At 35.7% G+C, this 27,849-nt stretch overlaps 1 protein-coding gene across 1 annotated transcript in view; it reads right to left on the bottom strand.

Moving 5' to 3' along the window:
* The window catches only part of RXRG (retinoid X receptor gamma), a 53,578-nt gene that overhangs the window by 23,392 nt on the left and 2,337 nt on the right, over positions 1-27,849 (bottom strand). The window contains exon 2 of the mRNA XM_074221878.1: positions 24,157-24,416. Within this exon, the coding sequence (XP_074077979.1) occupies positions 24,157-24,416 (260 nt within the window). The remainder of the gene's footprint in view (positions 1-24,156; positions 24,417-27,849) is intronic.

A 27,849-nucleotide genomic window follows, 5' to 3' on the forward strand; every position in this document is an offset into this window, starting at 1 on the left:
GAAGGAAGTATGGAAGAAAGGAAGAAAGGAAGAAAAGAGGAAATAAAGAAAGGAAGGGAGGAAAAGAAAGAGGCGTTATTTAAATATTTAATAGTATTGTTAATAGTACTATTATTTTTTTGTTTGTTTTTTGCAAGGCAATGGGGTTAAGTGACTTGCCCAAGGCCACACAGCTAGGTAATTATTAAGTGCCTCAGATCAAATTTGAACTCAGGTACTCCTGACTCCAGGGCCAGTGCTCTATCCACTGTGCCACTTAGCTGCCCCAATAGTGCTATTATTATTAATAGTATTATTACATATTTCAAGCATTTATTAAGTATCTACTATATACCAGTTGCTGAGGGCTTTTCAAAAATTATCACAATAACCTTGGATGTAGATGCCATTTGCTATCTTTCTTTTCAGTTGAAGAAGCTGAGACATTTGCCCAGGGTCACAGCTAGTAACTGTCTGAGGTAAGGTTTGAGCACAGGTTCTTTCTGATTCCAAGCCCAGAGCTCTATCCACTGTACCACCTGGACACAAGTAGTGAATTGAAAAGGCCTCCTGAATTCCATCAGTGCAACAATCAGGGACAATTTGGGGCTCTGCAATGGAGAATACCATCTGTATCCTAGAAAGAAGTGTGGAGTTTGAATAAAGACTAAGGACTATTAACTTTAATTTAGAAAAAAAACTGACATCTTATTGTCTGATCTTGTTATCTCTTATACTTTATGTTTCTTCCTTAAGGATATGATTTCTCTCTCATCCCATTCAATTTGGATCAATGTATACCATGGAAACAATGTAAAGACTGGCAAATTGCCTTCTGTGGGGGGTGGGGGGAGGGAAGTAAGATCAGGGGAAAAATGGTAAAACTCAAAATAAATAAAATCTTTAAGTACAAAAAAAAGAAAAAGAAAAGAAAAGGTCTCCTAAGAAAGATAAGATTTGAGCTGAGTCTTGAAGGAAGCCAGGGGAGCCATGACGCAGAGGTGAGAAGTAAAAGGTTCCATGGGAGACTCTGAAATAAGTGTGGGAATTAGATTAAGTGTTGTGCCCAAGAAGAAGCAAGGAGGCCAGAATTACCAGATCCTAGATTATATGGAGAGGAAGACAGGGTAAAAAAACTGGAATGGTATGATGGGGCCAGGTTGCAAGAGGATTTCAAAGTTAAAAGAGCTTTTATATTTGTTCATCATGCATTGCACAATGGAAAGACATTACCCTAGAGTTAACATCTTGAGAATAAATGTGGTGAAAGGCTTCCTTGGAGAAGGAAGTCCAGGTTCAAATTTTAGTCCCAACTGTCTTTGTTACTGTTTGACTTTAAGAGAATCATTTCTCCTTTTTGAGTTCTGATTCAGTTAAATGATGGAGTTATTAGATGCCCCTGAGGTCCTCCTTATTATAATACTCAATGAATTTAAAAGATAAGCAAATAATAAAATCAAAAAAGAAATTTATTAAATTTATACAGTATTTTAGCATTACAAAAACTTTTTTTATTTAGTTCCACAAAAAACAAAGTTGTGAATTCCATTTTACAGATAAGGAAGCTGAGTCTCAAAGTAGGTTTGTGAACTTACCCAGTTTACAAACAGCTGATCAATGGCAGAGTTGGGACTAGCATTCAATTTGTTTTAATGATCTTTCAAATACATCACAGTGCCTCTTACATCTTAATAATGCTGACAGAATATAGAGTTACCATATGGAAAAAATGAGTCAAAATCCTCAAGATCTCTTCTTGGCTTTTCTAAAATCTCATCAGTGATGTTCAGTTGGTCATTTTGCTTCTGCTTTTTCCATATTTTTCTGTTCCTGGTCCTTCAGTTTTTTCAATTTCCATTTTAGTTGCCTTTTCACCCTGGAGATGCCTCTGCCTCTGTAGCCCCCTCTTGATTGATGAGTGTCTGTTTGGAACTACCATTAAAGGGAATCCTTCAAGGTCATCAGTGCTCAGTTTTCTCCAAGCTCTAATCTTAATTTTCCAGAATTTTGCACTTATCTCTCCTCCTCTTAGCTTTTCAGTTTCTTTTTCTGTGTCATCTTCCCCCACTAGAATAAAAAAATTCTTGAAGGTAGGGACTATCTTTTTTCTTTTTTGCTTATATTTATATTCTCAAAATTTAGTACAATACCTGCCCAAAAATATTTGATAAATGCTATCTATATATCCATTTACTTACCTCTCTTTTCAATAGAATAATAGCTTTTCCCATATAAATATATTTATCTTATCATGGAATTACAAAATTACATAATTAAAATAGACCTCTGTGACCATCTATTCCAACAGTATCTGAGCAAGAATCCCCACTACAATAGAATCCAGCTTTTGCCTGGAGATTTCTAGTGAATGGGAATACATTGCCTCTTAAAACAATCAATCCCATTTTTAAAGCCTAAAGAATGATCTAAATCCAGAGGTCATTTTAGTCTAACCCTTTCATTTTACAAATGTGAAACTGAGGCCCAGAGTACTTAAGTGAATTGTCTAATGTCCTAGGTACTAAGTGGCAGCCTTGAGCTTGAACATAAAGTTCTTTGACACTAGATCTAATTCTCTTTTCTCCTTGACCACATGAACTCACTTTTAAATAACTCAGGATCTGGTAAGGATCACTAGAATGTTTTTGATTTTTATTTTTCAGTCATTTCAGTCCTTTCCAACTCTTCATGACCCCATTAGAGGTTTTCTTGGCAAAGATGATGGCAGGGATAGACATTTACTTCTCCGACTAATTTTACAGATGAAGAATTGAGGCAAATGGGGTATGTGACTTGTCCAAGGTCACACTTCTATTAAGTAATTGAAGTCAGGAAAGTGAGTCTTCATGACTCCATTGTACCACATGACTGCCCTGTGTTATTGATAAATATGGGCTGGCAGATTAAACAATGGTCATCCAGATGGTAACACTGATTTAAGTATACATTCTGTGTGACACCACCCAAGTGTCTTCTCTGTGTGAATACCCATTGGCAGGTGACTTGGTATAATGGAAGGTGGTCTAGAAAGACTTGGATTGAAATCCTTACTCTAATACTTTTTAGTTTGTGGCTCCTCACTTAACCTCTCTAAATCTATTTCCTAATCTGGAAAATGAGAGAAATATTAATTCCACTACCAACCTCAAAGAGTTGTTGCAAGAAAAGTATACTTGATAAACTTTAAAATACTATAGAAATATAAGCTATTATTATCATCACAGAATTAACATGATAACTATATGGCCATTATTAATAGCAATTACACTTAAATACCATTTAAGATTTATAAAATGCTCTATAAATACCATCCCACTTAATCCTCTCAATAGTCCTATGAGATAGCTATTATTTCTGATCAAATTTTGCTGTTGAGAAGATTGAACTCTAAAAAGTTTGAGTGACTTGCCCAAGGTCACACATCTAATAAATGATTGAAATTGAATTTGAACCCAGGTTTTCCTGAAGCCAAGTTCCAAACTATCAATTTTTTAGATGTATATAAATTAATATACACACATACATAAACATAGTCTGACTGTTGACAAAATTACAGTATTCCCTAATACTTTTACTAATTAAAAATACTCAAAAATCTAACAAACACAACTAACAATTTTTGGCAGTCAAGATTATCCACATAAAATGTTACCTCAAGTCAACTTCATAATTCTTTATATGTAGGTAACACAAGGAATAATTCAAACAAATTAATTTCAGTAAGAGGGAGAACTTGCTACAATTACCACTTCTGTGCTGCTAGTAGAGTTTAGGTATTCTTTTACTATTTGTACTTAATTTTTATTCTGACAATTGTTTTATTCAACAGTCTTCCCCCAGAAAAATCCTGTGCATTAAATTTTTACATCCTCTGAATTTCAGTCCCCTGAGGCAAGTCCCAGTCACCATCCTGAGTTATTTTACTGCAAGGTGAACTTTTCATTCATTTCATTCATAGTGCAATGAGCCAAAAAGAAGGTAGCTCAAAAAATGTATAAATGCTTGAATATTTTAGTAAATAACAAGGAACTTAAACTTAAGTATATAACATCATATTGTACAAAAGCCGAGCATAACATGTTAAAAGTAAGGAGGGTATTCAATAAAAGGTTCATTATAAGTACATAACATCTATTAAAAGTGAAGATTTACTATGGGTATTTACTATCCTTTATCTATAATTATTATTTTATTCCATTAGTAGTTTGTACTGCACACAAAAGGCAGGAACAAAGAATTTTCAGCAGTCAAAGAATCCAGGTGCTTAAGATGATGTTTCTGCCCTTCTTTTAAGAAAAGAATTTGAATTCGACAGTACATTTTTCTTTCTAGAAAATCAAACTCCTTAATTGGAGTCATTGGAATTCTCCAACTGTTCAAAAAAGATCAAATATTTTCTTTCCTGCTCGAGACCTTTGGGGCAGGAAAAAAAATCAATAGAATATAAGAAATGACAGATCTGGAGACAGGTATCAGACAAGTTCGTTCTTTCCCCAGAAATCAGTTCTTTGTTCATTCAGTTCACTTGACAAATATTTATTAAGCCTCGGATCATGGAATTCAGAAAGTACCAAAGACATATGAAGCCAACCAATGAACGGTTGGAGTTAAAACAAAAGAGAAGTATGATATAGTAGAAAAGAGAAGTGTTGGACTCAGAGTAAAGGGAGACCTATTTGAGTTTAGATTGTAGCTTGATATTTAGTGATATGTGTGACTTTGGAGAAGACTCTTTGCATCTTGGGTCCTTGGTTTCCTTCTCTATAAAAGGAAAAGGTTAGGTTAAATGGTTTCAAAGGTCTTTCTCAAACTCAGTCTATGGTCCTAAGTGAGACTGAGCTCTGAATGTAGAATTTTTCAACCAAGATGTGTGCAATAGGATCTGATAGAAAGGTTTCAATGAATGATGGCTATAATCTGGAAAAAATAGCCTTAAAAATTCAGGGATCCCCAAATATTTTGATGTAGTAAAGAACACTGGGAGTAATTAGGAAAACAAAGAAGACCCCAAAATTAACATTTAGCAATCCCAGAAAAATTAAAGAATTGTTACAATGCCCATCAATGCCAGCATAACATTTTGTATTTCTACAAGAGATAATTGACAAGTATTTGTGTGTTAAAGGTAAATTAATTTTCCTGTTGGAGAATATGAATGAGTTAATAACTACCAGGATTAATCCAGAAAGAATCCCTAGGTGTTATGGAAGCCTGAATAAGAGAGTAACAAAATCAAGGACAAAGGTGATCTTTTCATAACTCTTGCGAATTAAAATCTGTAGAAAATGAAAAATAGAAATCTGACTGAGAAGTAGGGAGTCTGATAGAGAGTATTTGTTTTAGAAAGAAAGGAGAGACAAACTAAGGTGATATTGTGTTGTTAGTATACAGATTGTTAATCCAGAAATAGAAAATAGATGGCAACTTCTTAAAACAGATCATACAGTTGGCACAGTGGTAGGATGCAGTTGAGTTACATATGTCTACTTACAGTTGAACTCCATTAAAAGAAAATCATTAACAAATCCTTAACTTTCTCTCACTGATAAGTTTAACTTTCGGAAAGTAGAAAAGAAGAAGAAACTTATTTTGTTTGAAAAGGAGGAGAAAGATTGAGAACTCTTATTCTGAATAAAAAGGAAGAACTGGTTAGAAAATAAAACCCATGGGAACTTTGAAATAATGGGATCATGTCATCTTAGATTTCTAAATAAGGAGAGGAATGTAAAACACAGTTTGACACAGTTTAGACTTTAGAAGAAGTTGAAAAGTATTCATAGAAAAGACAGATGTCATCTGTAAATTTAATAATCATACCATCTATTGTTTCATTTCAATCACTAATAAAAGTGTTAAACTATACATGTCAACCTCATATGGGTGACCAGAGGACTGCTGTCCCCAGGGGTTTGACAGGGCCCAAGAAAATATATAAAAGGTAAATAATCATGTATAGGAGAGTATTCTCTTAAAAAGAAAATTCAGATATTACAGTCACAATTAATTACAATGCAGAAAAGGCAAATGAGAATCCATTGTCTCTATAGAAGTATGAGGATGAGTTCAAGGTAAAAAGAAAATTGCACAAATATTCAATAAGTACCTACTATGTGAAGTCATAGTCTCTATTGAATTGTCCAGAGAAAACTCTGAAGAGCTTTCCTCTTCTTCTCTTGGCACAGTAGTAGATACCTCTTAAACTATTTTTTTACAAACAGTTTTAAGTTCAAATCCGGATAAAAATATGCTCCTGGCTTGTGAGTATCACGTCTGGACCTGCCTAAGGCCTGATGACTCACTTCCAATTATTTCTAAAATCAAATATATATACTTCTCTATTTGTCATGTAAGACCATGATTTCAAACTATCTTTCTGGTCTTACTAAATATTATGCCCTTTCATATACATTGTGATCAAACCAAACTGGCCTTCTTTCAAAAACATAGCCCCCAATCTCCTCACCCTCAAACTTGGTACTCCAGCTTCTCTTTCCTATTGATAGTACTCCATATCCTCTTCCCCACCTTTACCACAGGATAAACATGGAACCAATAGGAACAGCCTTGAGAGATAGTGAGTTACCATTAAGCAAAGATATGGGTGACCACTTACTAAAAGTTTCATAGAAATGATTCATTGCCAGTTAGAAAATACTCGATGACAGAATGAGAATCCAAAATCATATTTACTAGCTAGAAATTTGGGATAAATCCAATAAGATGAATTTTAATAAGGATAAATTTAAATTTTTAAAATTGGATTAAAAATCTGATGATACAAAATGACTAATATGCAAATGTTCTACATGATTGTGAATATATAACATATCAGATTGCTTACCATTTCAGAGAGGGAGGGAAGGACAGATCTAATTTAGAACTCAAAACTTTAAAAAAAATGTTCAAAATTGCTTTTACATATAATTTGGAAAATTTTATTTAAAATAATAAAAAGGCAAAAACAATCAGATAATGGGGAAGCTAGGAGTATAATGGATAGAGAGTTGGGTCTCAAAGGAGAGACCTGAGTTCTGATTTTGTCTGAGATAGTAGCTGTGTGATCCTGAACCAGTCATTTAACCTCTGTCTGTCTCAACCTAAAAAATGGAAATGGTAATAACACTTACATCTCTGGATTGTTGAGAGGATAAAATGGAATAATATTTGTAATGCTCTTTGCAAATTCTAAAGAGCTATATAAAAGTTAATTATTATTATCATTGTATCTGAGATACTTTTTGACATTAATATTCTATAATTTATTACTATGGAGACATTCTATAAGGCTATAAAGATAACTATAAGGGAAACAAAGTACTATAAAGTAAAAATTCCTGGTCTTCAGCATCATAGCTTAGAATCAGTCTAGAACATAAAACAAGGGATTTAAACATCATTCTAGCTAATACTTTTATTTTATAGATGAGAAAAGTGAGATGAAGCGATGTGACACAAATTAAAGAAGACCACATTGCTAATCAGTGGCAGATGTAAGACTAAAGACCAAGTCTTCCTGATTTCAGGCCATATATCCTTTCTTATACCATGTTGCTTTACTTTTCCATAAAAAATTAAATGGCAAGCCTGTCAGGAAAATTCTCCTGCTGTGCTGAACTAAGACAAAGCCCTTGGAGTTCTTACCAATGTTAGGTTTTCTGAGAACTGACTCCAGATGTCTTCCCTTTCCCTTCATTATCATCTGTGGTTCAATCGTTGGCTAATACTATCTGCTTATCAAATGTTTTGAGGCTACCAAGAGGCATGGAGCTCAGAAATATCTGAGAATGTGAACATTGTCTTAATCATCCAAAGCTTGCTTTTGAGAATGGATAAAGAAGTTTCTGTCAAAACAAAACAATTTGGTGCGAGGCAACAACTTGCTTCCAGGAAAACTGTTAACTTATAGAACAATAACAATGACAGTAATAATATTTATATGGAGATATTTGTGGTTTCCAAAGAGCTTTACAAATATCTCCTTTTCACCTTTACAACAATCTAGGGAGGTAGGTTTTATTTACTACCCCTATTTTATAGATGAATAAAATGAGGCAGTCAGAGGTTAAGTGATATGTTCAGGGTCATCCAGTTCATCATCTAGATGTGAATAAGACCTCAGAAGTCACTTAGTCTAACCACCTAAATTTACAGATGAGAGAACTAAAACCTCAGGAGGCCAAGTGAATTGCCCAAGGATACACAGGCAATGTATTTTTTTTAGGTTTGGTTTTTTTTTTTTTGCAAGACAAATGGGGTTAAGTGGCTTGCCCAAGGCCACACAGCTAGGTAATTATTAAATGTCTGAGGTCGGATTTAAACTCAGGTCCTCCTGACTCCAGGGCCGGTGCTCTATCCACTGTGCCACCTAGCCGCCACTCAGGTAATATTTTTAGAGGTGAAATGTGAATCCAGTTTCTCTGATTCCAAAGTCAACATTCCTTCTGTTGTGCTTCATCCATTTTATATGTAATTGAGCTGAAGAGAGAATTTAGCTATCCAAGAGCAACCCATATTTTTTGAATCTCCAAAATTACCTTGGTTGAAACAAGTCATGAGAATAAAGAAAAAAGCTATTGTTTTGTTTTCTTATAAAATTTTAATGCACAAGGGTTATATCTAGATAAAGCTTTTGAACAGAGGTAGGAACTCACCCAAACTTTCCCAAATTTCCCTCTAAACTACTTTAAAAATAACCCCTTCAATTAAATTCTAGAGGGATGGCCAACAAAAGATTGGTGTAAAACAATTTTCCAGGGACAGCTAGGTGGCGCAATGTTCTGGAGTCAGGGAGACCTGAGTTTAAATCCAGCCTCAGATACTTAATAATTGCCTAGCTGTGTGACCCTGGGCAAGTCACTTAACCCCATTACCTTGCAAAACAAATTTTTCCAGTTCAATAAGCTTACAAGGCTGACAGGAAAGGTCTCCCTCACCAGCTAGGTGGCTAGGCTGAAGTGGCATCAAAACTAGCAGCAGACCCTGGAGGAGGTTGTAACAGCAGTAGGTTTGGGAACTCTCAGTCCACAGATAATAACAGAATTGGACAACTGGTCACAAGGAGATCATAAGGGACTCTTTGCTGGTACTGGGTTCAAAACCTATTAGACTGCCCGTGCACAGTTATTGGTCACAATTCCAGGGTCAAAAGGAGTACTAGCACTTGTGTCAACAGAGGATTAGGTGACAGAAACCTCCCTGTAGTGACCATAACCTTCCTAGATTATACCACTTTGGAGGACCAAAAACTTACTCTGAAAACAATGGTATGAAGAATGTGTGGGCCAGAGTCTGCTCCACCAAAGGAAAAGAAGGCAACTTTACCATAAAGTTAAAAGCCAAGAAATATGAACAAACAGAAAATAAAATCATAAAAAGTTACTATTGTGACAGTAAAGATCAAGACACAAACTCAGAAGGCAATGTTAAGATAACTAAAACGAAGTCTCAAAGAGAAAAAAAAATGTGAATTGGACTCAAGTCCAATAAGAATTCATGAAAGAACTTAAAAAGAATTTTAAAAATCAAGAGAGGTAGAAGAAAAAATTAGAAAAGTAATCAGAGAGATGCAAGTAAATGACAAGGGAGTCAACAGTTTGGTAAAAGAGGCACTGAGGGGGCAACTAGGTGGTGCAATGGAAAAGAGCACCAGCCCTGGAGTTAAGAGTACCTGGGTTCAAATCTGACCTCAGACATTTAATAATTACCTAGCTGTGTGGCCTTAGGCAAGCCACTTAACCCTATTGCCTTGGGAAAAAAAAGAGGCACTGAAATACTGAGGAAAATAACACCTTAAAAACAGAAGTGACCAAGTGGTAAAAGGAGGCATAAAAATTCACTAAAGAGAAGAATTCCTTAAGAAGAAAAATTTTCCAATGCAAAAAAGTACAAAAGCTCACTGAACAAAATCATTACTAAAAATTAGAATTGAGAAAATGAAAGTTAATAGCTTTATGAAATATCAAGAAATAAAACAAAATCAAAAGAATGAAAAAATAGAAGAAAATGTAAAGTGTCTTATTGGGAAAAAAAGAAAAAAGAAAATAGATTGAGGAGGGATAATTTAATTATTGGATTGCCGAAAAGTCATTATCAGAAAAGAACTTGGTTATCATATTTCAAGAAATTATCAAGGAACACTGTCCTGATATTCTATAAACAGAAGGTAAAATAGACATTTCATAATCCATTGATCGCTTCCTGAAAGAGATCCCAAAATGAAAACTCCCAGAAATATTATAGACAAATTCCACAAGTCCCAGATCAAGGGAAAAATATTGCAAGCAGCCAGAAAAAAACAATTCAAATATCGTGAAGCTATGGTCAAGATCACACAAGACTTAATAGTGGCCACACTAAGCTTGGAATATGATATTCCAACAGCCAAAGGAGCTGGGGTTACAACCAAGAAGAAATTACCCAGCAAAACTTAGTATAATTCCCTCAGAGGGTGTTGGTGGGTGTGGTAGGGGAGGGGAATATACATTTGATGACTTTGAAGCATTCCTAATGAAAGACTAGAGCTGAATGGAAAAGATTGTTTTCAAGCACAAGATTCAAGAGAAGCAGAAAAAGCCAACTATGAAAGAGAAATAATAAGGTTTAACAGCTTGCATTCCTATACAGGGAAGATGATGCTTGTAATTCTTGAGAACTTAGTCTTTATTAGGGTAACTAAAAAAGAGTATATATTGGTATAAATTACTATGTTGGGATGATTTCAAAAAAAATCAAATTATGGGGTGAGAAAGAACTGCACTGTGAGAAGGAGAAGAGAAAGATAGAATGCAGTAAATTATCTCACATTAAGGCTATATTTGTCACTTTTCAATTTCCAAGTTCCCAAACTCCTGGTTTTGTCCACTGGAATTGAAAATAATAAACCTAATATTTCTTCTTAGTACAGTTAGCTTCTTTTAGCACAGCCATAACACCCCTCTCAAATCTTTTATATTCTAAATATCTCCAGTTCCTCAAGCTTTTATGGCATATTTTCAAGAACATTTACTGTATCAGTTGTTTTCTAGATGTTCACCAGTAAATTAGTATCCTTCCTCAACTATGGTGCCCAGAATCAAACCTGAGATTCTAGATATGAACTCAGTAAGACAGAATCCAATGTACAATCACCTCATTTTTCCTAGAAAGCTGGTCTTCCTTGCTATAATCAAAAACCATATTAGTTTTCTTTGGCTGTCATATCACACTCATATTGACTCATATTGAGGTTGTGGTCCACTAAAACCTCTAGATCTTTTTTTTTTTTGAGACAAATCATTTTCTAATTATTCCTTCTCACTTTGTACTTGGGAAGTCATTTTTGCGAACGATTACATTCCAGACCCTATTCTCCCAGTCTTCTATTTTCCAGGCTAAAAATCTCCAGATCCTTCCACTAATGTTCACATGGCATAGTGTCACAGTCCTTCACCATCCCACGTTGTCCTTCTCTGGATACTTTCTACACTATCAAGGTATTTCCTAAAATAGAATCCTTAGCACAAAACCAGTATTCCAGGTGGGCTTGAAAAGCAGAAAACAGTGAGACTATCACCTCACTCATTCCAGCCACTATATTGAAACTTGAATTATTTTTTCAGCAGCCATATCATCATGATAATTTATATTGACTTTGTAGTCCACTAAATCTCATTTTTTTTTTCAGACTAACTGCTGTCTAACCATGCCTCCTCCATCTGGTATTCATGAAGCTGATTTTTTTCAATCCAATTTTAGGAATTTACATTTATCCCCATTAAAATTTATCTTATTGGATTTAGCCCAAACCTCTAGCCTGTCAAGATGCTTTTGGATTCTCATTCTGTCATCCAGTGTGTTAGCTATCCCTCTCAGCTTTGTTGCATCTGCAAATTTGATGAGCATGCCATCTGTGCCTTTTCTGAAGTCTCTGATAAAAGTGTTAAAGAACCCAGGGCTGAGGACAGATCCCTAAGCTACCCTTCAGGGAGGGAACCCTGTTTCATTGAACAGATAAGAATAATTTATAATTGGCATGTTGCTTTATTTAAATGAATGCTACTGAAATGGTTTTAAGGTTCTGTTGAAATGTTCTTGAATGGGCTAAATCTTTTCATCACAAATTGATCAATACTATTAATTATTTACTGAATATTTTTGCTGATAGATGCCTGAGGGAAATGGGGTGCACTGCTTAGACTAGAAAAAGCTATGGACATGGGGCCTTACCAATGCAAATTAAGAATTTGTGCAGTTACCTTTAAAAATATGAGATTACCAGTAAACAATGGTTCAAAGGACTGATCACGCATGTTTAGCTTGGGAAGCTCCAGTGACTATGAAGAACCCCGAGAGATTTGTAGGTGGGCCAGGTACTCTTGTAACTTCACCATTGATTTCTAATCACTACTCACTCCCATTAATGAGTTTCTGAAAAACTTTAAGAATTTCTATTACCTAATCACAGTTAAAAGAGAGTACCAAGGTTGCAAAAAGATGCTTTATCATCCTCCTATTCTGGACCTTTATCCTCGATGTTTTTCTGGTGAAAACAGACAACTCCAGAGGAGCTATAGAGGCTGTTGCTTTCTCACCCCAAGCTATTATATTTTGTTCCTACACATTTTTCTTCTCTCATAGAATGATGAAATCTCTGAATTGAAAAAGACTTCAGATGCCATCTAATCTGACCCATATCTGAAGAGAAATCCCTTCTATAAAACACCTGAAAAGTCATGTCTGAGGTTTCACCTTAAAGATTATTTATGAGGGTAACTTTCAAGGGACATCCCATTTCAAGGGATTTTGCACAGAGTCACCATTATGATGTCCTCCATTATATTACAGACTGTGATCATAGCAAACTAAACCATATGTCTTACCATCAAGGTCACTTTTAAGAAACAATGGCACTCTTTCAAAAAAGCCCAACATAGTCAAATTAACTATTGCAGTCTTCCTCCACTATAATCAGTTTCGACACTCCAACAAAACATCTGACACTCCTTTTTTTTTTTAACAGATTGGATTTCTGAATAAACTCTATCTCAGGACTGTAGTTCACAGTGCCTAAATCGAGGGACTTTAAAGGGAAGCAATAGTCCCCATCCCCTGACCTCTCAGACACGATCACTTTGCAGTTGCAACTTGGAATCAGAAATTAAGAGAATTCGAACAGTGCCAGAGACAGCAGTTTAATTATCTCCCTGATGAAAAATCTTATGATTATATAATGTATATATATATATATATATATATATACATATATATATATATAATGTAATGGATATCTTGTTCTCAAGGTTCTTATAATCAAATGGGGGAGGAAGGAAGATGCAAATATAATGTTGGTATAAGTCCTATGGATAAGTAGAAATACTGTGATCATAACAGTTGATTCTGCCAAGAAGATCCTCAATTTTATGACCTGGATTGTTCATACATACACACACATAAAAGATGTATGTGTATACATATACATATATATATATATATATAGAGAGAGAGAGAGAGAGAGAGAGATGCATATAGATAGAGAGATAGAGATATAGATACAGATGATAAATAGATAGATGTAGATATATACATGTGTGTATACTTGGTATATCTAGACCGAATACAGAACAAGGATGACTTCAATCTCTCTCTATTGTACTCTGACCCTGGTCCTCTGGAGTCGTGAACTTCAATTATAGACCTCACTCCCATTGTAGACCACCCTAAGATAGGGTGTAGTCTTTCAAAAAAAAGGATCCATTTTGTTTCCTGCACCATCCCCACCTCCCCATCCCAGCAGTAGCATAGCTCTTATTTAAGAAGTATTGTGACTTTACAGCCTACTTTCTTTCTGACCACAGACCATCACTCATTTCTCCTTTCTTATTGAATTTAATTCCTTACATCTTTCCGCTGTCTAATATTCCCAGCTCCATGATAAGATGGTCAAGAATCACTGTACATTGGTATGGTTTCTCCATTACTTATAAATTTTCCTCACTAGTTATATTTGCATATTTATCCATATGTAACTGTATTTATGTATATCTATATGGAGAGCAACAATAGCTATTTCCTCTTCCTTATGAAATTTTACTTCTATAATTCCTGCACTCTTTGTTTTGTGAGTCCATCTGTCTGTTTATCCACTATCCAATATCCACCCAACATTTATCACCTTGGAGGTAGCCAGTTGATACAATGGGTAGAGCACTGGACCTGGTGTCAGAGAATTCAAATTTGACCTCAGATATTTACTAGTTATATCACATTGAGAAAATCAACCTTTGCATGCCTCAGTTTCCTCATCTGTAAAATGGAGGTGATAATAGAATTTACCTCCTAGAATTGTTGAGAGTTCTTAGAATATGTCCTCTTCTCTTCCCTGACACAATTACCTCCCATTGGGACAAGACCCAATGGACTATTGGACTAGGCTGTTGCTTGTTCTCTCTGCTCCAAGTTTCTCTGCACTCCACTAATTCCTTCATTTGATTGTCAAAGTGATCTATCTAAAGTTTAGATCTGACTATGTCACCCTCCAACTAAATAAACTTTAGTGATTCCATGTGACCTTCAAGATCATATATAAAATCTGCTTAGCATTCAAAGACCTTTATGATTTGCCTCAACCAATGTTTCCAATCTTCTTAAATCTTACACACAGACACACACACACACACACACACACTACAATCTTGTGACACTGATCTCTTTGCTGTTTCATAAATAAACTCTTCCATTTTTAAAGAACTAGGTCCATTTTCTCTGGTTATCTCCAATACGTGGAATATTCATTCTCCTCATCTTCATCTCCTGGGTTATCTGGCTTCTTTGAAGTCCCAGCTAAATACCACCTCCTCCAGGAAGCCTTTTCCAAACTCTTTTGTTTTTTTGCAAGGCAATGGGGTTAAGTGGCTTGCCCAAGGCCTCACAGCTAGGTAATTATTAAGTGTCTGAGGTCAGATTTGAACTCGGGTCCTCCTGACTCCAGGGCCGGTGCTCTATGTACTGTGCCACCTAGCCACCCTCCAAACTCTCTTAATTCTAGATCCTTCCCTCTATTGATTATCTCTTGTATTTAACTTGCTTATCCTAGTTTACATGCTGTTTTCCCTATTAGACTGAGTTCCTTGAAGAGCAGAGACTATTTCTTGCCTTTCTTTATGATAGCGGGGCTTCAAACTTTCTGGCACTTAATAAAGGCTTGATGACTATTATTCGGTACTAGTAGTCCTGTACTAAGTCACTGTGCTAAATCCTGAAGATGTAAAACCATAAAAGGCAAAGACCCTGTTGTCAAACAGATTTTAATCTAAATTAGGGTTTGAAGGGAGAAATTTGCATAAGTATCCATGATAGAAAAGCGAGCAAAATGGCAAGGAAAGATTCAGACAAAGTGTTAAGAGTAATTTTGCAGGTCAGGGGAATCAGGAGACTTCAGGAAGAAGGTGGTATATGAAATGAGCTTCGAAGAAAAGAGAGGACTACACCAGACAGAAGTATCAGAGAAGCTCATTCCAGACATGGGAAGTAAGTAATGAGTGAGAGTAAAGACATGGAGATAGAAGAAAAGTAGTGATAGTGGGAGAAGAGGGTAAGAAGGGCTGGCTAATATGCCACTAAGATTTCTCAGCCCCTTACTTTGCTTTCCATGTTTCTCACTTCCCTTGAGTACACGGTTCCTCTTCAAAACTACACAAGATGTTTCTCTCTTTGTAAGTCCATCTGGCACTTAACATGTCTCAGGTCCCTGGGCATCTGGAGCTCTGGAAACTTAATACCTTTTTCAGATTGACTTCAGGAGTCCTGAGATACACATTCTGGAGTGCTCTATCATATCCCTGTTACAACTGCCAATTCTCAGACTAGCAATGACTTGGGCACTATGGCAAATGACTCTCAGAAACAGAAGAGGAGCAAGGAGCAGAAGGTCACTTGGGACAAATGGGAAAATACCAGGGCCAGGAATAGCTCTCCACCTAGAACAAAGAGGCAGTCACCTATGTGGCATGGCTTGAGAGAGGTCAGAAAGTCCTGCCTACCACCATAGATCTCTTCCTGGGACATTGGACTTTCTCACAATTTGTATCTACTTCTTCAGATTGAGACATTTCATAGTAAATCTCATTTAAAATATCTTTAAGTAGAAGGTTAATCATTAACTTCATATTATCCATTTTTCCATTTGTAGAGATCAGGGGCCAGAAGGACTAAAAGTGAAGGGAAGTTTTGATAAGAGGAAAAGAAGACAGGAATAGGAAAAAAGTATTGGAGGCAGGTTGAGGTAGAATATGGAACAGTAAAGTCAGAAGGTAATATAAAGAGCACCAGATTGAAAGAGATTAGAGGTAAGGCAGACCAGCCAACTCAAGAGTTCATCCTAGACTCTATTGCAGGTCCTGTCAGTTGGCACTTCTTCTCTAGGAATGATAAATTATGAGTAATCTGTCGTTTAACCCCATTGGCTTGCAAAAAAAAGAGAAATCACTGAGAAAACTCATCATAGTCACTGATCATATTCAAATAAGTAGTTCTAGTCTTGGATCAGGCCATGTTGTAGCTTAATCCTCCAATGCTATTTGTATTTGAGAGGGCTGTAAATCAAATCAACAAAACAAAAAATGAAAAAAGCAAATCACAGCCAAACCAGGAAAAAAAATAAGAAACTGTTATGAACTTGCACAACAGAAAAACACAAAATAAATACATAGAGCTTTCAAAAACATAAAATGCCCAAACTCACTTACAGGTGACACAGTGGATGGTGTAATAAACTTGAAATCAGAAGACTCATCTTCATGAGTTCAAATCTGCCCTCAGACATTGACTAGTTGTGTGACCCTGGGCAAGTCACTAAACTCTACATAAGCTTTCTCATCTGCAAAATGAGCTGGAGAAGGAAATGGCAAAATGTTCTAGTATGAGTCACAAAGACTCAGACTCAACTGAAAAATCTGAAAAACAACTGTATAGTGGCCTTCGGCAAGCCACTTAACCCCATTGCCATGCTAAAAAAAACTGAAATAAAAAAAAATCTGTATAACATCAGAACTCCAAATAGAGATCTTAAGTATTCCCATCTCAGAAAAGAAAATAGACAAGCTGTAAAGAAACTACTAAGGAGGTGGGGTGGTGGCTAGGTGGCACAGTGGATAAAGCACCAGCCCTGGAGTCAGGAGTACCTGGGTTCAAATCTGGTCTCAGACACTTAATAATTACCTAGCTGTGTGGCCCTGGGCAAGCCACTTAACCCCATTTGCCTTGCAAAAAACCTAAAAAAAAAGAAAACTACTAAAGGGGAGGAAGGACAAAGGGAATTTTCCTGGTCCTGATGGATTTTTAGTATAGCATTATCAAACATTCAAAGGACATTTTTTACCTAATTGCATAACTTGTTCTCCTAAACTGATTAAAAAAAGCATTTTACCAAACTCCTTTTATGATAAAATTCCTAATCCCTAATCCCTAAATACTAATACCTAAACCTGGAAAGGATAAATAAAATTGTAAAAATTACTTCAAAAAAATTTTAAATAAAATCCTGAACAAAAACTTATAGCAATTTATCCAAAAATTTTTCATTTTGACCAATTTGAATTTATACCAGGGATAGAAGGCTGATTCCAGATTAGGAAACAATTAACATAATAAGTCACGGTATTCTAAATATTTCATCCAAATATTCTAAATCCTCTCATTAACTTTAAAAAATACGGGGACAAAATTTAAGTATATTACTCACTTATGTCAAAGCATCATTTGCAAGAGGCTTAAAACTTTTCCAATAAGTAGAGGATGCTGACTTTCTCTGCTAAATAGTCATAGAAATGGGAGCAATACCAGAAAGATAAGAAAGAGAAATTTAAAGGTCAAAAATAGGCAAAGAGGAAACAAAAAATTCTTATTTAGTAATGACATGATTGTTTATTTAGAAAATCCTAGGGAATCAGCAAAAAAACTGAGACATTAATTTCAGCAATTTTGAAGCTTACAAATAAACCCAGAAAAATCAATTGCATCAAAATCTAGGTAGTATAGTGTATAGTGTATAGGATCTGGAGTCAGGAAGGACTGAGCTTAAATCCAGACTGGGACATTTTCTAACTGTGTAAACCTGGATAAGTCACTTAACCTATGTCTATCTCAGAGGTAGACTTCCCTAGCATGGTTGTTGTATGGATTAAATGAGGTAACATTTGCAAAATTCTTAGCAAAGGGTCTGATACATGCTTAATAAATAATTGTTTTCTTTCATACCCCCCCACCCCCAAAAGTGTCAGTAATGGAAAGAGTAATCTCATTTGGATTAACTATAAAATGCATAGAATACTTGGAAGTCAAGCTACCAAAGCATGCTCAGTACTTGTATAGATTCAATTACAAAATAAAAACATTTAAAAACTGGAAAAAACATTCAGTGTTCATAGCAGGGATGTGCTAATATATATTTTATGTGATATTATATATTATAATATAACAAATATGCCAACATAATAAATATGGCAATACTACCAAAGTTAATTTGAAGATTTAATGCTATATCAAACTAATAAATATATACTTTGTAGAAAAAATAATAACAAAATTCATTTAGAAGAATCAAAGATCTAAAATATCAAGAAAAATCATAGGAAAAGATAAGATTGAACGAGGAATAACACTTTTAGACCTAAAGAGAAGAAAAATTCTCTTGATCCTGATAGACTTAAAATCACTTCCCTTCCCCCACCCCATGCCTAAAATTTTCAGGAACATAATAGGCACTTAATAAACACAGTTGGTGGGACAGCTAAGTGACACAGTGAATAGAGCACCAGCCCTGCAGTCAGGAGTACCTGGGTTCAAATCTGGCCTCAGACACTTAATAATTACCTAGCTGTGTGGCCTTGGGCAAGTTACTTAACCCCATTGCCTTAAATAAAAAATAAAAAAAATAAAACCACAGTTGGTGAATACTAGTTCCCAGGAAGAATAGCTAATCTCTAACTTTTCTATACCCAGGCAGTCAGAAAATCAGAGAACTGGAGGTCTGGGTTGGAAAAGAACACGGTAGCCAGGCTTAGGGTTAGAACATATCTGGCAAGTGTAACCAGTAACCAGTCCAACCTCTACTTAAAGATCTCCAAGATGGAGAAACTCATCTAAAAAATATAAGAATTGGAAAGGACTTAAAGGGATCATGAAGTCATAGAATTTATTGATTTAGAGATATAAGAAACTTAAGAGGTCATAAGATGCATCCCTGCAGTTTACAGATGAGAAAACTGAGATAAACAGGGTTAAATTCAAATAGCTAGTGAGTGTCTGAGGAAGGATTTGAATCCAGGTCTTCTTGACTGTATGATAAGAGCCTCATCAGCTTCATCATGCAATTTCTCAACCTTCATTTAAAAATTAAGGTAACGAAAGCTCAATAAAATAATTTCCCCAAGATCACATGACAAGTAATAGATTGGATTGACTCCCCAGAAGATCCCCATCCAAAGCATGATACTTATTGGGAAAATATTCCTAAAGGCTCAAGCTTTTTTGAGGGTTATGAGGGTTTCTGGCTTTTCAAAGCACAAAACAACTCTCCTCTGTCTGCATTGGTCATAAACAGTCTAGATTAGGGATTTGGCACAGGGTGGGGGCAGTGCTATACCCTCCAGTATTAGCAGTGAGATTTCTGTGTGTTAAGAGCAATGATGAATGAGCTTTGAGACAATCACTTGAGCCCAAATCCATTAGCTGCCTGGTTTCTAAGTCCCCCAGCACCTGGCTGTCTGGTTCCATTAGAGGAAGACCAACTGAAGCCTACTATTTGGAGCTGTGGGTTTGTCACAATAGCTCAGATCTGCCTCAGCAGTCACACTGGCTGCTTTGGGGTACAGCCTAAGTGCTGAGGGAAAGGCCTCAAGCATGCCCCCCCCCCAGCCCCCAAAGCCTGTAAGAGGAACCATGTGCTTCTGGGATAGCTCTGGGCTGTCAATATACCCTCATCCAACTCTTATTTCTACAGTTCCCTTTTTACTCAGAGAAACCCAGTAAAACATGTTTAATGTCTGAGGCTGAACCAAAATTGCATAAAAGGCAAAAAGTTAAGAGTCAGCTCAAGTGACCCTGAGCAAGTTGTTTCATTTCTCTGCACCTCAGTTTATTCATCTGTAAAATGGGATGATAATCCTTCTATCTATGTCCTTGGGTGGAGGTGAGAATTAAATGAAATCACATATAGAAAATAGTTTGTAACTTTGAAGTAACATGGTAATATATATGGTTACTTTGATACTTAGATGACCTCATTGGTGTGAGTATTTCCCATTTCTGACACATAGTAGTTATATATCAGACTCCTCAGGTTGTTACTTAACTTTTCATAGTTTTAGAAACTTTTTAAATCTATAAGATGAAATAAAGATGCCAGGAATTGGGAGTTTATCAAAGTATAGGTCCAGGATCCATGTTATTATGCTCATGAACATGTGTACAGATGCATATATACAAACATGCATACATATGCACCTATATATAAATATATAGTTCATGTGTGTATGCAAGAGTAGGCATGTGTGCATATTTGTGTTTGTGTATACACAGAAATATTGCATGTACGTTTGAATGTGAACATATATGTATGTACAAAATAAATACAGGACTTTGAGAGGGGGTAGGGAAGGCCCTAGAAGCTCCCTCCTCATCTCTATCTCCCAGCTTCCTGGCTTTCTTCAAGGCTCATCTGAAGTTCCATTCTCCATAAGAAACTTTTTTTCCAGTTTGACTTAATCTTTGTGTTTTCCCTCCGAAACTAACTCCGATTTATTCTTATCTGTATTGATGGGATATAGTTGCTTGAATGCTATCCTCTTTAGAGGATTATGAGGCTTTCTGGCTTTTCGAAGCAGTGAGCTCCTTGAAAGCAAAGACAATATTTTGCCTCTCTCTGTATCCTCAACACTTACTATTAGATTTTAAAGGGCTAAACATGCTAAACAAGGGTGTTCATATTGAATGAATGGGAGCCTTGAAGTTATTTGAGTAGAGAAATAATGTAGCCATACTTGAATTTTAAGAAAATTACTTTAGTAGGTGTACTAAGAATGAGTTGAGTAGGGAGAGACAAATTTCTTTTCTATGAGACCATTCTATCTCTCATACACCACAGATAAAATTTCTTCAAGAGAGTGACACTATAAATGATAATGAAGCCACTTCTATTCTCTAATGTCTTGGCAACATTATTCATTTCTGAGGATTCCTTATAGAGAGTATGAATAAACTGATAACATGAGACAGAAATATGGCAAATGGGACAATAGTGGTAATAGGTATGAATTTAATTTTTTTTGCTCTATGAAGTTCTGTATAACTAGACTTATTTATATTTGAAACCATGGAGCATCCAACATTAAAAAAATTATCATAAATATTAATTAGTATGACTTCTCTTCAAGTCACCTTTCTTGGAGTGATTTCCTACAAGAAAATTCAAAGTGAACGTTGCAGACACTGCTCTGAGCTTAAATTCTGAATCTATAAGCAAGTAAGCAAGACTTGGCAAACAATTGGTTTAATTTATATAATGTGGTCAATAAATAAAGTTCTTTGATCATAACAATTCTATTGAGTTGGTTATGCCTATATCAACACTCATGCTTGTATGTATGAAAATATATATATATATATATTATATATTCATGAATAGAAATACATAGGGATTGCTATAGATATATGTATATATAGGCATATGGGTATATATATGTATATGTATATGTCTATATATACATATATGTATGTCATATATATATATATATATATATATATACATTGTTACCCTCAAATGATATAAATTCTTTGAGGAGAGGATCATTTTATTTTTGAATCTGTATCCACTATACCTAACATAATGTCCAAGTTCAGGTCCCAATTATGGTACTTACTAGTTGAGTATACTTGGGCATCTTCACTGCATCTTATTACCTTAGAAATTCACCTCTGAAGGGCAGCTAGGTGGTGTAGTGGATAAAGCACCGGCCTTGGAGTCAGGAATATCTGGGTTCAAATCCGGTCTCAGATACTTAATAATTACCTAGCTGTGTGGCCACGGGCAAACCACTTAACCCCATTTGCCTTGCAAAAAAATTTAAAAAAAAAAGAAATTTACCTCTGAACTTAATTTTTTCATCTGTAAAAATGGTAATAATATTTGCAATACCTATTATGTACATATATATGTGAGATTATTTTATATGAGCATTACTATAAATTACTGTGCATGTGGTATTACAAACTTGTGAGCATTACCACATGGTATTTGACTATAGAAGAAAATATAAAAGTAATGAAATCTTGTCCTGGAAGGGAAATCATGAGATTTGGAAGCTTGATTCTCAAAGTCTATCTGATATAAAATATGACAACTTTATATGACTGTAATCTGAATTTTTTTTTTTAGGTTTCCACAAGGCAATGGGGTTAAGTGGCTTGCCCAAGACCACACAGCTAGGTAATTATTAAGTGTCTGAGGTCAGATTTGAACTCAGGTACTCCTGACTCCAGGGCTGGTGCTCTATCCACTGCGCCACCTAGCCACCTCTATGTAATGTGACTTTCAATAAAATCAGATGGAGTTGTTTTTAAGTAAGATATCTGGTACACATCTCAGTTCTGAAGTCTCTAACCATTAAAGGAGGATTTCACATTTTTCCCAAGGTCATGGGTGTAGTTACTTTCCTTGGTCCTTGTGGATAAATCAGCTATTCACAAAGAGCTAAGGCAAAGTCAGTGTGACCCTGGACCCTATTTTTCATTGTTTCTCAAGAACTTTGATTCTTGATATCACTAGGCTCTGGGAACAGGCATCAATGCAGCAAGTGGCTATATTTATTTGGTAAGACTACTAAGGGCTATAACAAAATAAAGGGAAGATACTGATATCTCTTAATATATGAAGATTATATTATAATATTATTATTATTACAAAATTATATGACAGGAAAGGAAAATTAGCTAGTCCCATGACAAAAATGAGAGATGACAAATAGCCAGAATGTACCTCTGCTATCATTTTGATATTGGGAGGTCTTCTGCAGTTTGGGTGGATCTTTCTGTGGCACACTTTTGAAAGACTATGGACAAGGGTCCTACAGGATGGTCAAATCTAGATAAGTTGTGATTTGCATCATTGAAGGAATCTCTTAAACTTCTGAAGATCTCTTAAACATATTCCTGGAAAAGATAGCTTAAAAAGTTAAACTTACATGAATAAGTTTCTTCTTTCTTATCCATTATATCAGAATTAATATCCTTGAGGGCAAAGAATAATTCTTTCACTTAAATATCTAGTGGTTGGTATTTAATAGCATCAAATAAGTGTTAGGTTGAAATTTGATGGAAAATCCTTTAATAAGAAGGGAAATCAGGGATTAAAAAAAGTTAGATTTAGGGTAAATTGCCAGGTTTAAGCAAAGTGGGAGTGAATTATATATGAGGACCAAGACATGAGAGACATGAATGTGAGAACTGGTTGGACAAGGCAGTTTAAGTCAATCAGTTAATCTAAATTGGAACTTAAGAAATGTATATGCCCTGAAATAACAATTGTGTGCTCTATAATTTATTTTAGTTTACTTTTTCTCTGAAATGTTTGGAAAGTATCTTGAATAGGAGTAAAACTAACTTTTTTTTGTTTAAATGTTAGGAGTGTTGGTGTTTAAGTGTGTTAGGAGGAAATATGGAAACATTTAGGGCATGCTATTCTAGGACTGGTGCTAGTGGCAGAGAAGCTAAAAGGTGCTGCATTCACCAACAACACTGGGATGCTGGGAATGAGATGAAGGGTGTTTGAAGAAGACTATGCAGATGAAATCAAGCAGCTCATCTCCTATTGGGTGTAGGGTTTAGTTTTTTCAGAGCTCTTTTTCAGCAATAACCTTTTAAATTGAATAGTCTCATGGGGCAGCTAGGTGATAAAGCACCGGCCCTGGAGTCAGGAGTACCTGGGTTCAAATCCAGTCTCAGACACTTAATAATTATCTAGTTGTGTGGCCTTGGGCAAGCCACTTAACCCCATTCCCTTGCAAAAAAAAAAAAAAACCCTAAATTGAATAGTCTCTCAAATCTGAAGGGACTGCTACCATCCTTATAGAATTCCCAGTGTTGAAGTAAGCTAGTGGGAATCATAAAAAACAGTGAGGAAGGCTACAGCAAGAACTCAACACCTACCTGAGAATTGGCTGGACCAACCATGTTGACAACTGGAGAGTTAGCCAGGGATAAGGAGTGAGGTCCTATGGCTGATGTGATGACTCGATATGAAGAGCCCAGAGCATTCAAAGGAGATCCAATGGCATTCAGTGGGGAAGCAAGTGTCCTTGGAACACTGACTGGGGCCTCAATATAATTGGAGTGACTATCCGTGGATTTTCCTGTGGTCAGGGCTGGTGATGGGCTCATAGATGTTGAATTAGTGTGACTGAGAGAACCTGAAAGGAAAAGAATAAATAGTCTTAGTAATGAGAGATAGTAAAAAAAAAAGTGAAGTGTGACTGGGAGAAACTAACAGAATTAGAATAATTTAACAAATAGTCATAATAATAAGATATCATGGAAAAGTATGAATGAACTACTAAATCATATTTAAAAGACTGCCTAATATTTCATTTGATCACTTATTCATTCAACTAGTATAAATGGAGTATTTGGCACATTCAAGGAGGCTAGAGAAGCATTAAGCAAAGATTTATATAGTCCTTTCCTAGATCCCCTCATTTTTACAGATGACAAAATGGAAACAGAGTATGTAAGTGAATTACCTGTTAGTAACAGAGCAAGAAGGGGTAGAGACACGAACCCATATTTTCTCTTTCAAAATCCAGTGTTCTTTTCACTATACCTGCCTCTATAAGTTTCTTTCTCAAAATAAATGAAGTTGCTTTCAATTTCAGTATTGTCTTCAACTGATTTTATTTTCCTTGAAGGCAGTACTCCCTTAAAAAGAATAAGACATCCTCATTCCTGAATTAATATCACCAAAAGTTGTAAAGAAGCATTGTTATTGATTTACCCCCAAAATGTATGGAACTCTTCTCAATGTACCAAACATTTTAAGGATGAATCAATGAAAAATGTTTATATATTTTGAATCATTAATTCAGGAGTGAGAAAATCTTATTCTTTTTAAGGGAGTATTCTCCTGAAGAAAAACATCAGTTTAAGGCAATACTGAAGTTGAAAGAAACAAAAATGCAAATATATATACACATCTATACATATATATCGAAAGTTTTATCATTATTTTGTTCATTCACTTTATTTCAATATAATTGTCTTCCTTTGTAATTCTATATATTTTTATTTATATTTGTACTATTAAACATTTTAAAAATATCAATTTGAGAAGGGATCCATAGATGTCATAGGATTTTCAAAGAGATCCATTGCATGAAAAGGTTAAGAACCACTGATATTTTGTGTAAGAGAAATGCTAGATAGATTGATAGATCAGTAGACAGATATGATAGATGTACAAATATATATAGATGATAGAGATTGATATGATATAATAGGGAAGTTAGGCATGAATAAATATACATAATTATTATACACCCTTATCTATAAAGAGCATGTTCTTTTCACTTTCTCCGTTTATCATTTGTGGAAGAAAGCTAGTATCTTCCCTGGAGTGCATGTTCTTTTCATTTTCTCCTTTTATCATTTGTGAAAGAAAGCTAGTACTGACCCTAGAGTCAGAAGGACCAGAATTCAAATCTGACCTCAGACACCTAATAGTTACCTAGCTGTGTGACCTTGGGCAAGTCACTTAACCCCATTGCCTTGCAAAAACCAAAGGGAAAAAAAAAGCTATAGGAAAAGTTCCTTCTGGTTGATAAGAAGTACTAAACTGAAAAACAGAGGTCATCTCATTAATTAGTTCTGATAAACAGAGCAGAGTAAATGAAACATCTTTTCTTGCATCACATAGAAGCTAGACGGCTCCAAAAAGGAATTGTTTTTGATCCCCAAACTGATTTAAAGTCTCAAAGCCATTGTACCTAGGATGCAAAGAATGTTACTCCAAGTTTGAAACAGTCTAAATAAATCACTAATTATGATTAGAGTTGTAATGAATAATCAGCATTACTGATAAAGATATCAAGTTGTAACTGGGTATTTTGGTTTTCCAAAGCTTTTTCCTTCTTTGGAAATACTGATTTTTACTGTTTATTTAAATTAAATTTAACAAAGCAATTAAAAAGAAAAACATAGTTCACTTCTACTTTAGACAAATCATAACTATTACATGAACTTTATTCTTCCCTAAAGTGCAAGAGAAGTACTTGAAAGGGAGAAAAAAAAATTAGTAACCTCTATTGGAATAGCAATGTCGGACTTGCAAAGTGATAACAAGCTCTCTCTTTGCAGGTAGAAGGCTGCCAAGACTTGATATAACTATGTATTTAGAGAAACTGGACTTCACTGTAGCAATTTCCTTTTTTAAAAAATCTACCCCTGTCATTGGTTTCTAGGCAAGATTGGGATTTATCCAGGAGCACAATGAAAGCAGGCTGTCACCAAATGGAAGCTATAGAAAGGAAAGCATATGAGCTATTCCCCTTCTGTCCTCTAGATTCCTAGAAAACTGAAAACTTCTATCGATGCTTCCTTTGGGGGGTGAAAACGTGCAAATAACAAGTAAAGTCACCTTCCAGTGACCTTAGTGACATGGGGGAAATTACTTTGCACAATATTAAACTTATGCTTCCAGCCATAAAAATGCATTTGTGAGACTCCTAGCAGGGATAATAAAAATAATATTTGTCATTCATTTTCAAAGATGACCAGGACATCAGGGAGATGATGCCATGACAAGCACATGAGTTTGAATTTGAATGGGGGGGTGCTGTGCTAAATCAACAGCCTCCAAAGCCATCTGGGTCCAGTGGCCAGATACGAATCAGAACAACTGGAGGTGGCCCTGGATGCGAGGCAGTCAGGGTTAAGTGACTTGCCCAAGGTCTCACAGCTAGGAAGTGTCAAGTGTCTGAGGCTGGAATTGAACTCCTGTCCTCCTGACTCCAAGGCCAGTGCTCTATCCACTGAGCCAAATCTATGCAGGAATCCATAAAAGACCAGAGATGGAAGAGAATTGGAGAGATACTCTAGGCTAAACCACTCATTTGGCAGATGAGAAAGAGTCCGGAGAGTTTAAGTGACTTATCCAAGGTTTCTCAGAACCAATTGAGGCCTTGGGTCTCTTCAATCAAAAGAGATCGCAGGTTTTTTCCCCCCACACACTGACTGAGGATAACACATACACAAAGACACACATACACACACACACACACACACACACACACACACACACACAGAGACACACATATATACACCACAAAAGCACCATATTTCTAAATTCTAATAGACTGTTTATCTATTAAGTTGCCCTTCCTTAGGACTGTGTAAATTTAATACTACTAAGATCTACATTTAAACCTATTGTAAATATGTCCCCAAAGCTCTGGATTGATCAGGACCAAGAATGATCCATGTACATGAAGTTAATTTAGAAGGAGAAGCCTCAGAGCCATTATTCTTCCTAGAGAGCAATCTAAAGAAGTCTCCCACCTTGGGGAAATGATTACCAAGAGGCCACATGCCCTAGTAGCTAGCATATTGAATTTGGTGTCAGGAAGACCTGGGTTCAAATCTTACCACCTTAGAAGCTAGGTGACCTTGGGTTTAACTTATTCCCTCTTAGTCCCAGGTATTTCATTTATAAAATGGTTCCTCCCTCATAGGATTGTAGCCCTGGGCATCACTTCACCTATATTTGCCTCAGTTTCCTCATCTGTAAAATAGAGATAATAATAACACCTACCTTCCAAAGTTATGAGAATGAGATTATTAACTGTAAAACAC

Source organism: Macrotis lagotis, chromosome 2, assembly GCF_037893015.1.
Source record: "Macrotis lagotis isolate mMagLag1 chromosome 2, bilby.v1.9.chrom.fasta, whole genome shotgun sequence".
NCBI classification, from domain to species: Eukaryota; Metazoa; Chordata; class Mammalia; order Peramelemorphia; family Peramelidae; genus Macrotis; species Macrotis lagotis.